This window comes from Anneissia japonica, unplaced genomic scaffold (genome assembly GCF_011630105.1).
Source record: "Anneissia japonica isolate Jap-2015-1 unplaced genomic scaffold, ASM1163010v1 scaffold287809_len330493_cov202, whole genome shotgun sequence".
NCBI classification, from domain to species: Eukaryota; Metazoa; Echinodermata; class Crinoidea; order Comatulida; family Comatulidae; genus Anneissia; species Anneissia japonica.
This window is the reverse complement of record NW_022725566.1, coordinates 290,017-303,905: the sequence shown is the minus strand read 5'-3', so window position 1 is coordinate 303,905 and position 13,889 is coordinate 290,017. Positions and strand designations below refer to the sequence as shown.

Sequence of the window (13,889 nt, the reverse complement as noted above, 5' to 3'; positions counted from 1 at the left end):
TTATCTTTCTTCAGTTAAATAATTTTATATTTTTAACTTTAAATAATTTCAGGCTTTTAATTGATTCTCTGTGCAAGTTTCTATATTTTATATTTTCATACTGTAATTGGTGTTTACAGTGATGGATGTGCAATAAATAAACAATTAAAAAATAAATCACACAATGTGTCCTAGAGCTGAAAAGTATACGTTGAAACTAAACATACTTGATTTTTTTAGTTTTTCCTTCTTTGCAACTTTTTTCTTTTCTTGTTTGAATCTTTTCTTCATCGTGGAGTCCAAACGCTGTCGCTTCAGTGGAGTAATACCAGAATCTGAATCTAGAAAAACATATATCAAAGGTGTAAACAGAAGTGATATTCTTAATTACTCATAATTTAGAAAGTCACTATACAGGTATCTGCACCATATTTAATGACCATAGCATCATGTTGATATGGGCCACAACCAATGTAACAATCCCAAAGCAAAGTAACCATAGTAAAAAAAAAACTATAGTTTCAAATTTTAAAATTAAAATGCATGGACAAAAAATAAGGCAGATTTTTTTTTTTTTATATATATGGGCCTATTTTTTTTTTAAATACCTGATTCAGAGTTTGTTGTTGATTCTTGTTCACTACTTGATTCTTCATTCTGCTCATGTCTACTTTTTCTGAAAAAAATAATGTAGAGTATCATTAAATAAATTAATTATTGGTGTACTGTACATACAAAACTGGCAATGCTTGGAACCATTTTTTATCAAATTTACTTAAAGCCAGGCTTCGTCGGAGAACATTTTTTTTTTGTACAAATGATCTTCATAAGACACAAAAACCAATAACTTGGGAAAGGTTAATGAGATACGAATTTTGAAATATTCAAAAACTAGGGGGAAAAAGGATGGTTACTCCGCTTATTAAAATATTCAAAAATACACAAAAAAATAGACCTAGTCCTAGGCTTATTAGGGCAAATAGAAAAATATATTAGATTATCACTCCCGCCCGCATCAAAAATTCGGGAAATATTGATGCCACATCAATTATTTCAAAAGCATAAAAATAACAATGCAATTTTGTGACTTCAAATACAATTTCTTTAAGAAACTATAAAATTAAACCAACTTTATACAATATGTACTATTAAAGACCAAATGTAATCAGTCCCTCCCTCATAGATAAAAACCAAAGTGAAATAATCTATTGTTCCGATTAAAAACAAAAACAAAAACTGCCCTCCCTCATAATTTTTTTTTTAAAAAGAGTGATCTAATAATTTTTTCTATGTGCCCTCATATCAGTTTCTAATAAGGATTTTAAGTTGAGATTTAACAATTGTTTTATGCCTTGCCTAGGATTCGTTTGTCGAATTAACATGGATTAAAACCATGGAGGTATTTATACCTCCATGATAAACCAAATTTTGTTTGCTTTCATCAGTCATAGATAGTCTTTTTATAATTATGTTTAAAACTTAAGTGAACAAACATTTTTAATATAATATAATTTACTTATCAGTATTAATAACTATTTATTTTACCTTTATGGTATGCCGTAGGGTATTTAACTAATAATACAAAATGCATTCCATACAATGATATATATCTAGGCCGAAACGGGGTGCTAATATTAGTATTCAACCCTAACATTTTTAAGATAGCAAGACTGGAGATGAGGTTAAGGTGAAGTACTTAAGTGCATTAGCGTCCGAAGCAGTCCTTCTAGCCCCTTGATACTTCACCAGCTAGGCCTAGCAGGGTAGCTAAGCTAGGCTAACATTAGGCATAGCCTGGCTAGGTAGGAAGGCCTGGCCTGGGCTAGCTAGGCCTATATAATAGCCTATTATGTGCTGGGCCTAGCCCTAGCCTAAACTTACTAGGCCTAGTTAGGATACTAAAATTATTTATGGTTTGCTAAGATATTTAAACTATATATTGGGACACGTACTTATCCCTCTTCCCCATATCTTAACATTACTTGTACATCAAGTGAACAAAACACGATTAAACTACTAAAATAGACAAAATGATTTTCGCGCTAGCAAAATATTATTTAATGTTACGCCCCCAATCGTTGACCTGCTGCTTACGATTATTCCATTCTGAATTGTTGTAGGTTTGCTCTTTTTTCAAGGCACGAGCTACAAGTATTTCTGAATTTAAAACTTTATTAGTTAATGAAAGTAGTCTCCGAAATGTTTAAAATCCATATATTATGAAAATTTTTACAGTATTTAAACAAAAATATCTTTATACATAGTAAATAAAACTTACTAAGCCACAGTAGTATAGTGGAGAAACCCTTTTTGTTTAGGCCTCCCCCTAGGTCTGTTTGTTTACCGTTTTCGTACGAGTTCACAGAAATTCTTTGACAGAAAACAGAGAGAAGAAGGTGCTAGGCCTAGGTGTACTGTATTACTGTAATTATGATTTTTAAAAAACATGCACTTACTGCATGATCTAATGTGGCCAAAAGTTAGAGCACTTTCAGATAATTAAAGTTAGGCTTAAAATAAAGGCCTAAAAAAAGGCCTTATCGCTAGGCCTATACACTGTCGTCCGACCTAGGCTAGCTTAGGCCTAGGCCTAGTTGTAGTCATTCCAGTCATTAGAACGGATAGGAGAGTTGGCCTAACCGAGTCCGAGGCCACATTCAGCGAGTAGTCTAGGCCCAGATTTACTGTGTTTTGTTTTTTATTTATTAAAAGTCCCTCCATAATAAACATCAATATCATCAATTAATAAAAAACAAAAGTTAGTATTAGGGCACATAGAAAAAAATAATATTAGATTATTACTCTAAAAAAAAAATTAATAAAATAATATTCCTGCATCAATATTTCCAAAATTGTTGATGTGGGCGGAGTGATAATCTAATGAATTTTTCTGTTTGCCCAATATTAATTAATAATTTGATAGCAGCATGATAAAGAGGAAACTTGGTAAGCCCATTACAATTGAATAATTAAATATATAAGTTCTTATTCCCTAAGGTATGTTACTTATTGAGGCCTATATAAAGAATATCCATAGTTTATATAGTAGGAAAAGCAACCATTCCAGTCACAACAAACAACTAGGCCTACTCAAAATAATAGTAAATATTACTACCATTTACACATGTTGGTAATTAAATTTTTTTATGATGGTACATTAAATCATATGTTTTCAGGTAATTACAAGCTACAAATGTTCCTTTTGGGATAACCATGTTACTATTAATTTATAATTGACAATATACAATACAATATACAAAATACTATGTGATAAATTGTTCTATATTTTTAGTTATTGGTCACCATGCCTCTTAAGATGGACTTAAGTCATTTTGTGCCAGAGAAGATAAAAGAGTGTGACAGGAAGTTACGTGAAAAAGATGAACAACTTACCTTACTAAAAACTGAAAATGCAATGTTGCATCTCAAATTAGCACAAGTGAGTACATAAAGCTGAGTGGAGATTGCATCCCCTTTCCCTCCTAAGTATTCCCACTCATCTCATCATTGATCCTGCACCAATGTTTAGGTTGTCATTGGCTTAACACAGGTACTGAAGTACCCTTTTTGTTATCCTATAATAGGGCTTTCAGGCCAGACAGAGCGTGAGTGTACAAAGATGGATCACCCCTGTTCACTCTAGCGTTTTCAACATTCTAAGTGCCCTGGGTTTTAATCAATCATATCATTTTTCTGCTTGCTGTTTCTAGTTTCTTTTCCCATAAGTCTAACACTATATTTATGAATGTTTTTTTTTTTTTTTTTTTATAGCTTCAAGGACTTGTGCAAGCCTCCTATCGTGAGGCTAATCTAGCCAAAGAATTACTTGAAATTGATAAGCACTCCTGCAAAATTAATTCAGAGTTAGCTTTACACCTCAAAAATCAAATCAAGGTATATATATACATTTTGCTATTAACTTTCTTACTAGCTAACATCATAATACAGTACCTGTCACTAATAGGCCCAACTGTATTTTAATTATGCTAAATACCAGCTCTTTATTATGTAAAAAAATGTATAGTGTTTAAAAAAGTTAGTGAAATTGAATTTACCCCTAATGAAATCTGATAAGGTTTATAAACATATCAATATGTGATTAAAGCTTATGAAAAATAATATTAATACCCAATAAATAAATTTAATAAGGTCAAGAGTGTGGTTATAACATTATTATGCTTAGAATATGCAAATATTGTTGTGCACTGACTTTATATTAATGCTTTCATTTATTGTTAAGGATGTTAAAAATGATCTTCTGACACTGAGATCAAGTGTCAAAGGTTTACCAGAAGTGGTGCATTCTGACTTCCAATGGGCAGTCCAGAGGTCAGCAGAATTGAACCAGCAGATGGTCTCTGATAACCTAGACCTGCAAGGTAAAGATTATGCTATGCATATTGTGTCTTAATTTTTTTCATTCTTATTTGAAGAAGAAAGTGACTTGCAGGAATCCCAAGCCTCCAGCGTGTCACAGGAATATCCCGAAATTAGCACGATCTCCCGCACTCCCGTGAACAAAGGAAAATCTATTGGAAAATAACTTATTTCCCACACATTCATGCTTGTTTTTACAATATTTTTGTCTCTCCGATCTCAGCTGGCCATGGGTATCACTATGCATAAATTTGGTGTGAACAAGAATAGGCATTAGATCATATCACCCAAATTTCTCACAGATTGGAACACATGACTTAAAGGCGTGTAATAGCACAATGGTAAACTCTGGAATCTTGTCCTTATGAAGCATTAGGAAGTAAATTTTTTTGTAGTTAATAAAAAAAAATGCTAGTCCTTTTTTGTACGATATGGTGGGTATGGAAGACAACCATTAAGCAAAGCTCCACTCACTAGGACCTTGTGTAAGAAAGCAATACCCTTATAAACTACATAGCTAGCTCTACTCACTCAAAGAGTATAGAATTTGCAAGAGGTCCAACTACCCTGATTATGTATGCACTCAATGAAATTTTTAATAAGTACTACCACGATATATAGGGAATCAAAATTTGAATAACGTTCAAAACTCGAACATGTGTTCTATATAGACCATATATAGACGCAGCATGCGTTTGATACAAATTCCTTTTACATACTTTTGAAGGACGCCCTCTAGTTTGTGGTAGTTTTAGATAAGCTTGAATTCCAACGAAAACGCTGAGAGTTGGACCTCTTGAAGGTCTATACTCTTAGCTCTACTCACTAGAACCCTTGATATGAAAGTCCCTCTTCTTATAAGCCACCATGCCTGCTCTACTCACTAAGACTCTAGATATGGAAGATACTCATCTTGTAAAGCACCAAGCTGGCTTCACTCATTAGGACCCTGAGTATGGAAGGCACTCATCTCAAGCCGCCAAACTAGTTCCACTCACTATAATCATGTTTATGGAAGATAAACAGCACCTAGCTACAGATGTTTTTATTTTTTAATACTTAGAATTAAGAGACAAGTTATTCGAAACAGAAGAAGAGTTAGATGAAATGAAGGAACGACATGCAAAAGAAAAGAGAAGAAGACGAGAACTTCACAACACTTTAGTTGTAAGTGGAAAGTGATACAGCTACTTAAAGATCATCAGATGAAATATAATAGGCCATTGTTCATGTGAACATTACAGAACAATACTTTCTTTGGAAGAGATTAGGGGGTTGTCTTTCTGTGTACAGTTAAACTTGCCTAAGTCGACTTTGCCTAGCTCGAATAATTTCTAAGTCAAACTTATTTTACATGCCAAATTGTTGTGTTTCCCATTAATTAACAATCTGTAAGTCAATTTTGATCGAAGTCGAACAATTTTTCAATGGCATTTTGGATTCGACTTAGGCAAGTTCAACTGTACCACCAAATTACTATACCCTCCTTAAAGTATGTATCTCTACTTTCGTGGGGTTATACTTTGGTGTGTTATAGCACCACTTCCATAAATTTTCCCAATTTTGTCCTCTAATTTTTTTTTCATAGTGCTTGTGATGTGAAAAATGTAGTAAAAAGCTTTTATAACTATTATTGGTTTATTATCTTTTAGGAGCTCAGAGGCAATATCAGGGTACATTGTCGTACACGACCCCTCCTGAACTTTGACTCGGGTAAACTTGATCCCAGTAATCTAGGTCAAGCTGGAACACCATCTGAAGAAGTGATAATGGTTATTGATGATGTAAGTTACTTCTTGCAACCATAGAGAAAATAGAATATAGTGTTCTGTTTTCTCTATGTTGTAACTGACACACATCCAGGAATTTGAAATATAGAGGGCCTAGGGAGGGAATTTTACAGATGGAGAGTGTAGACTTCCTCAGCCCAACTATAGTTCATGCTAAGGTACAGAATGTTATGTCTGTGGCATCTGTAGATAGCTGGATGTGGAACTCTAAGTGATTTTTAAAAATCAGATGACAGCATTAATGATAAAAAAAACCCACAAATGCAGACCTACCAGTTCTCGCACCTACGGCATGAGAATCGCGCCTCAGTACCTCTTATCGCGCTCACCCACTCATCAATCATTTTCTCACGCTGGTAGTTGAGGAAATAAAAAAAGAAAAAGACAAAAGAAAACAAAATAAAAACACTGGAAGCTATAACATTAGAAAATTGATGATCGGAAGTGCCCTCTACTATCTTCTGTATGCAACAGGAGTGAGTCTTTTTAATGGTTCGGAGAAACAAAACTGCCTTTCGTCCAAATTTGGATCCAAAACGAACCTTGTCAAGTATTCTGACCATCAAATTGGCACAGGAGGAGCCAGCTGATGCATTTAAGCTACGTAAAATGTATTAAAATCTGCAAAAAAAAGGCCATCTGCGCTTATAACAAAGCCCACTCATCAACTTCACAGGAATAAGGTTGACTCTTTCCCATTGCTTAACAATTTCATTTATTTCTGAAGATGAAATATTAAATAATGTCATATATTATTGAATCAAACATAATGTCATGTATCCCATAATTTCTTGGAGTTTGTATTACTCTTATATAAGATTTCTGCAAGTAAAATTGTATTTAGAGGTATGCACCAAATTGCACACTTTAAAACCCAAAAATGATTTTTTTCTTCTATTGTGGCAGGGGGTCCCCTTCCCCTTCCCCACCAAATTGTGAATGATGCATACTGCATACATACATATAGTATACATACTATATACCTGTAGTAAACACAATAAAACTTAAGTGGCCCAGACTTCTAATTTGTTACTGTGCATTTTTTCTTTCCTTTAGGAAAATCTTAGTGTGAAGGCAAACAAAGCTTGGCAACAGACAACTCCAAAGAATTTTGAATTTGAAAGGTATGTACGCTGGACACTGCTGACAAATATACTGTAAAATATGTAAGAAGTGCCCCTCTCTTGATTAATATCGCTCTTGAATAAACACCACTTGCAAATACATTCCACTTAACCACATCTAATAATTTCAATATGTGCTGCCCTCTACTAAGCTCTCTTGATTAAGGCAAGCACTTGCCTCCATAAAAAGGCATGCAGAGCATTTACACTATATGAATTGCTCAATTTACATTTGCTATTGTTTTGCTGACAGATGTAAAATATCCATCGTTTTCATTTGTAGGTTGTAGTAGGGTCTTATACGAATTGTGAAATGTACCTTTATTGTGGATGATATAAGAATGGATTAGTTTATGTGTTTGTATATATCTAAATAAATACAAAATTTAATTACAATTTATATTAATCTTTATCATTTAGGACTTTTTTATTTACCTGTAATTTTTTTGTGTATGCAGTTTTTATATGTTTTTACAATCCTTTCGATGCAATGTTCTATACCAAAGGATCCACTGATTATTTGCAAATAAAATATGAGTGTGGTAGCTCAGAAGCATGACAGACATGAGGCCGTATTTCAATCACTTATGACCTCACATCTGTCATTCTCCAAGCTCATACACATATTTTATTTTAATTGCTTTACCGCTGAATTTTTTTATATAGTCTTATAGTCTTTATACTTTTTTTCATTTTTTCAGAGTTTATTCACCAGTGGAAGACCAAAAAGTTGTCTTTGAGGAGGTTCAACCATTGTTAACTTCCTTATTGGATGGGTAAAAATGTTTTTAATGTTTGATAGTTTATGAAACAACCTCTGAAAAATGCGGTACAAGACAACATGTATCAATCTTTGTGTATTTGTTCAATAATAAATATTTAAACAAATTTATTATGGTTTATTGGATCACAATAACTTCTATCATATTATTCAGATTTTGTTTCATACTCTCTAATCCAGTAGTTTGTTTTCAATATTACCTTTGAGTGTTATAGTCATTGTTTCTGTCGTCCTTGCCAACATAAACCGCTGTCATCATTATCATCATCTTCTTTATCATAGTCATCATCATTATCATCATCTTTTTATCATGGTGATGATCATTATCTTCTTTATCATCACCATCATCTATATCATCACCATCATCTCATCATCAATAATAACATTCATTATCACCAGCACCATCTTCATCATAATTTTTATCATCATCATTACTGTTACATTTATTGTTGTTTGATTGTTGGTGTAAATTGTTTTTGTTATTGTCACTATATTTTAATATTGTCATTGTTGTTATCATTCATAGGTACAATGTCTGCATAATGGCATATGGCCAGACTGGTAGTGGAAAAACATATACAATGCTTGGTGACAGTTACACAGATCCAACCACATGCAATGACAATCTCCAGTCCAGCCCCAGTGAAGGAGTCATCCCTAGAGCTGCAAGGGAATTATTCAGGTAGAAAACAAAATGCATCTGGGTGTTATAGACCATCTTCACTATACCATAGCTTCTATATTCAAGAGGTGGGTCTTGATTGAAAGTCCCATTGAACTAGCAATCTTCAGAACACTATCCACATGCGCTGGTAATAATTATTTTCCGCACAGTGCTTCTTTGTTCTGTGTTTTTCTTTTTGTCCTTAACAGGAAAAACTGGAGAACAAAAAAACATCTTGTAGTTGCCTTGTATGTAGGCAAAGGCTTTCCCAATATTAGTCAGTCTTGCATCAGGTTGCCTTCAATTAGCTCAGTCCACTAATCTGGTGGTAGCCATTGTGTGTGTGCTGAACCATGGAGATCTCTAGGTCCCTGGTTCAATTCCCGTTGCTGCCTCTCCTTGTGTTTCAGCTGGAGGACTGAAATACAAGTTACAATTGCGCACCATCTTTCAGATGAGACGTTTGAGCTGTTGGTCCCATTTGCATTTATGGCCCATGTGCACATAAATGAACGCAGTCCACTTTTCGGAAAAGAGTAGGGGATTGTCTCCAGGTGTATTCCCCAATCACCACCAGAAGGACCCTACTGGAAATAAGTCTTCTTCTAGACTTTCGTGGGCTATCCTTAGTGTTTACACCAAATAAATTCAATCCAATCCAATGTGGTATTTATATCTCAAATATCTGATCCATTAACTGATCCATTGACCATACGTAGCAATTTACTTTTCTGTTTAATATTCATTACAGATTGGTAAATGAGAGAACCCATGATTTCCATCGTGTTGAAATGTCAGTAGCTGAAATATACAACAATGAAATTCGTGACCTCCTCCATGGCAACTCCGGCAGGTCATTGAAGCACACAGTAACCATGGCAGACGACGGGTCATGTGAAGTTCCATCCCTAACTCAAAGGTATCTGACAATACCAAAACATTTATATCAAAATTCATTTCAGGTAAATTTGAGAGAGAATGGCATTCCTCGATCAAAATTCATTGCTAGATTTTAACACAAGGACAGCTACAGCTAGGATTTGGCTTGGGCTGGACTGTTCATCTCCAGTATGCCTGTCTTACTATACCCAGAACATACTGTACCTTCTTCCACCTCATAGAGTTACTTTATCCCATTGCACTTATTAACATTCACTATTTGAATACTACTATTCACAGGATGGTGCAGAATGCATCAGAAGTTGTTGACTTAGTACATTATGGGATGCTCCATCGACACGAAGATGCAACATTAGTGCATGCGCATTCCAGTCGTTCTCACCTTATAGTAACGCTGACTATTACTTCCATATCAACTTCATCTGGATCAACAAGCTCCAGTAGTAAATCTTCTCGGTGCCACTCCCCTCTTCCAAGATCAACTGCAGGTACTTTAAGATGGTCTGAAGGGATCCAATGGTTCCTAAAAGTTCAAAATTATCCCAACAGCATTCATATACTTCGCATATTTTCGATTATTTCTTTTTTTTCTGTTTTTAATGCAGGTACAATGACCCCTCCTCCATACAGACGTCGCATTCCCAGTCTGAAGATCCGATCACGATCTCCTTCCCCCTCGCGATCTACTCCTCCTCCAGACATGACAGGCATTGTAAAAACTAAACTTCAGTTGGTGGACCTTGCAGGTAGTGAGTGTGTCGGCATGTCAGGGGTCACAGGGGCTGCGCTTAGAGAGACTTCATTTATTAATAGAAGCCTGTCCGCCCTCGCCGATGTTCTGGCAGCACTTGCCGAAGAAAGATCACACATACCGTATAGGAATAGTAAACTAACCCACATGCTTCAGGATACAATAGGTAAGTATGGGGGGCTGAAAATGTCACAAACTAAGGTGATTTTAAAGTACTTGAGCATGATTTTGTTTGATTCGGACATTTTCAATGTGGGGAGACTAGGGAAGAAAGCTTTTGTGGGCGGTGTGTTCCCCTCTCTGCACCCCTAAGATACGCCACTGATGATAGACAAGTATCCTAACAGCTTATCTATTGCAACTTCATTATATCAAAGTTTAAGACCTATATATTTCCAGTGGTTAAGTTTACATACTGGAATGTTGCAGCTTTTTATCTAGTTGGGTTATTGACACCATATGCATTTGAGATACTATTTTTATTAATCATGTCTTTTTATGATCAATTTTCCTGGGCAGGTTACACTTGGTAAATATAGTGTAATATAATTTTAGAAGTACTTACTATGTAATGATGTAATAGAAATGAAAACATTAAAATATGTTCACTTTCTCCCATTTTTAGGTGGTGATGCCAAACTTCTTGTGATGTGCTGTGTATCCCCCGCACAGCGCTACATCACTGAGAGTCTCCAATGTCTAGGGTTTGGAAGCCGTGCCCGCCAAATTCAAAGAGGTCCACCTAAAAAGCGCACTTCAACATCATTTGTAGCTGGTAAGTTTTGTAGATTATTAAGAACACATTTGAAAATGGAAAAATGAATACTGAGTTATGTAATCTGTGAACGAATAATGCAAATTTCAACTTCTATGAGAGCAGGTCAATTTATTTCCATAAGGACCCCACTGAAATTAGTTTTTCAAACTTTGATGGGTAATTTTATGGGAAATCCTTGGTAAGTTTCGCACCAAAAAATTCTATACGCATAAACTGGATCATTGCAAAATGACAATATTAAGACAAAGCCTATTAAAATGTTGATGCTAATTTCTCATTTACGTAATAAATATAAATGATATACTATGTATTCATAAGTAAGACGGAAGCTACGCTTTACTACAAAACATAAATAGAATAATTCTAGTTATCTTACAATTTGTTGTATAATTTTGAAGGCTTTACAAAGTAAGTATTTGATAGACTTTAATGTTTTTCATATAAAATTGAGGGATACATGTACAGTTTTAACTTTCATTCTATCTGTCTGCTTGTTGTTCACTACTACATGCCATCAGTGAAGATAGCAAAACAAATATTCAAAGGTAAATAAGGAAAAAAGTGTTGCATGTCAAACTGGATCAGATAAGACAACATTTTCTATATATTATCCATTTACAAAGCATGCTTATCTGATCAAACATTTGGGTCTGACAGATATTTATCTGATGATCTTGGCTAATGCCTGCCTTTTTATAGCTATTGACAATGTTTAGGTCATGCTTACTAATTATGTATTTATGTGTTCAACCATCCATGTATCCACAATATGTGATTTGATTAGTGTGCATAATGTAATTTGTGTTAAATTTATAAATATGAGTACATGAGTTCTGATTGGCTTCTGTCATGAATATTCATCTTACATTAACCTCTGACCCTAGGCTGTTTTATATGGGAAATACAGTAATCGTTGCATAATTATTGATTATCTGAAGCAAGCCGAATTCAGATGATGAAGCGCCCTCATTTGTATGACTTTGTTTTCTCCTAATATGCAACTTACTATTAAAAAATGTTTGAATAGTTTCTATAGCTATTTAATAATGATTAATATTAGTAAAAATAAAAATAATACTAAAATAATAATCTACTTTTACAAAAACAAGGTTTTTAAGCATCTTTTAGGTAAAAAGCATATTATTGTTATTTAATGTTGCATACTCTTTATTATTACCTTAATTGAAATTTAATAATTGACATTTAAAAAAAAAATAATTTAAAAGTACAGTAAAACTAAATCTTTTTGATAAAACTTCAGTATGACATGAACTGATTTTGACCTTTGTTGTTAATTAAATGTAAAGTTTCATTTCTGAATGGACTATCATAACTATCATTTACTTCATATTTGTTATATATACATATAAGCTCTTCAATGTGCTATTAACTCAAATTTATATCCATACACTGTGCAATCAATGGCATCCAAACTCAAATTAGTCTACAGAAAGATATGCAACTTTAAGAAATCTTAAGCTGCAATCTTCTTACGATTTGACAGAATTGAGACATAAAGCTTAGAATCATGGAAAAATATGTATTAGGTCTTAACCCTTTCCAGTCTGCCCCATTACCATTGCCTGAGGCTGTACCAAACCTGAGAAATTACATCATTTACACTAAATGTCAGGTTTTGACTGGGCGCAGGCATTTTATTTGATCTGAATACAGGAGGCCCTCTATAGAATTACTCCTACATCACTCTCAAAAAATCCTATAGAGGGCAGCATAGCTATTAAAAAATTATCATGAAAGCTATACAGGGCGTAGTCCAGCGCCCCTCGCTATAAAGTATGGTCAAAGAGGGCGTCATTGTGACACCATACGACTGGAAATACTATAAGATTTTTTTTGTATGTGCATAAAGATATTATAGTTATAGGTACTATAATACCTCCATGGTCTGTGGCAACTGATCTGGCCTCTTTATCATTATTTTTATTTTTGTATATATGTTATGAGAAGTTTTCTGTTATTTGTTATGTTATTAAGTTCAAAATCAATAATAAATAATAATAACTAACCAAAAGTGAAGAGTTTAATATTAAAATTTTATATTATTCACATTCATATTTCTGATTTATTAACCTCATGCATCTAATTTGAATGCTGCTTATGTGTTGACCTCACTATTTACACTGTTGTTCCTTGTTATGTAGTGTATGTGCAATGAAGTTGTTTTTTATTTATTTATTTATTTATTTTTTTTTTTTTGCTTTTTAGGTTTAGAATTATTAAATATTATTTATTTAGTCATTGATTGATTGATTGATTGATTGATGGCTTGATTATATCTGTAGCCAAGTGTCATAATGACAATGCTGGCTACAAAATGGTAATGTCGTTTACAGTTCTATATTATGTTTTTGTTGTAAAGTGAAACTAATATATCTTGATTTTTTAAATCTGGTTATCATAGGTATAAATTCATCCTGTGACTCATCTCCAACTACAACCCCACGAGGGCGCTCTCGTTTCTCTAGTTTCCCAGGTAATTTGCTCATTATTTTTACAAAGAAAACAAAACATTTCATTTCCATTTTTTATATATTATCAACATTATGTATTGATTTGCATATTATAATATTGTTATTATACTATAATTATTTTACAGTTAAGTTAATAATTACAATTATTATATATCAAACTATATAATGTATTAAACAATTTATGAACTTTTATCAATTAAAAAAAGTAATTCTAAATAACTGATTCAACATTAAAATTTATGAACTTTTATCA

The 13,889-nt window shown here is 33.6% G+C and overlaps 1 protein-coding gene across 8 annotated transcripts in view; it reads left to right on the top strand.

Moving 5' to 3' along the window:
* The first annotated feature begins 2,299 nt into the window (after positions 1 to 2,299).
* LOC117112756 (kinesin-like protein KIF25) overlaps positions 2,300 to 13,889 on the top strand; it is a 22,372-nt gene continuing 10,782 nt past the window's right edge. For 3 of the 8 annotated variants that reach the window (XM_033255913.1, XM_033255911.1, XM_033255906.1), the window contains exons 1-15: positions 2,300 to 2,403; positions 3,272 to 3,418; positions 3,751 to 3,873; positions 4,220 to 4,358; positions 5,420 to 5,523; positions 6,009 to 6,140; positions 7,203 to 7,270; positions 7,972 to 8,046; positions 8,578 to 8,733; positions 9,467 to 9,634; positions 9,895 to 10,103; positions 10,221 to 10,532; positions 10,992 to 11,141; positions 11,663 to 11,689; positions 13,567 to 13,638. In XM_033255913.1, the coding sequence (XP_033111804.1) occupies positions 3,284 to 3,418; positions 3,751 to 3,873; positions 4,220 to 4,358; positions 5,420 to 5,523; positions 6,009 to 6,140; positions 7,203 to 7,270; positions 7,972 to 8,046; positions 8,578 to 8,733; positions 9,467 to 9,634; positions 9,895 to 10,103; positions 10,221 to 10,532; positions 10,992 to 11,141; positions 11,663 to 11,689; positions 13,567 to 13,638 (1,870 nt within the window). In that variant the 5' untranslated portion in view covers positions 2,300 to 2,403; positions 3,272 to 3,283. The remainder of the gene's footprint in view (positions 2,404 to 3,271; positions 3,419 to 3,750; positions 3,874 to 4,219; positions 4,359 to 5,419; positions 5,524 to 6,008; positions 6,141 to 7,202; positions 7,271 to 7,971; positions 8,047 to 8,577; positions 8,734 to 9,466; positions 9,635 to 9,894; positions 10,104 to 10,220; positions 10,533 to 10,991; positions 11,142 to 11,662; positions 11,690 to 13,566; positions 13,639 to 13,889) is intronic. The other 5 variants (XM_033255914.1, XM_033255912.1, XM_033255910.1 and 2 more) reach the window with 3 other exon arrangements.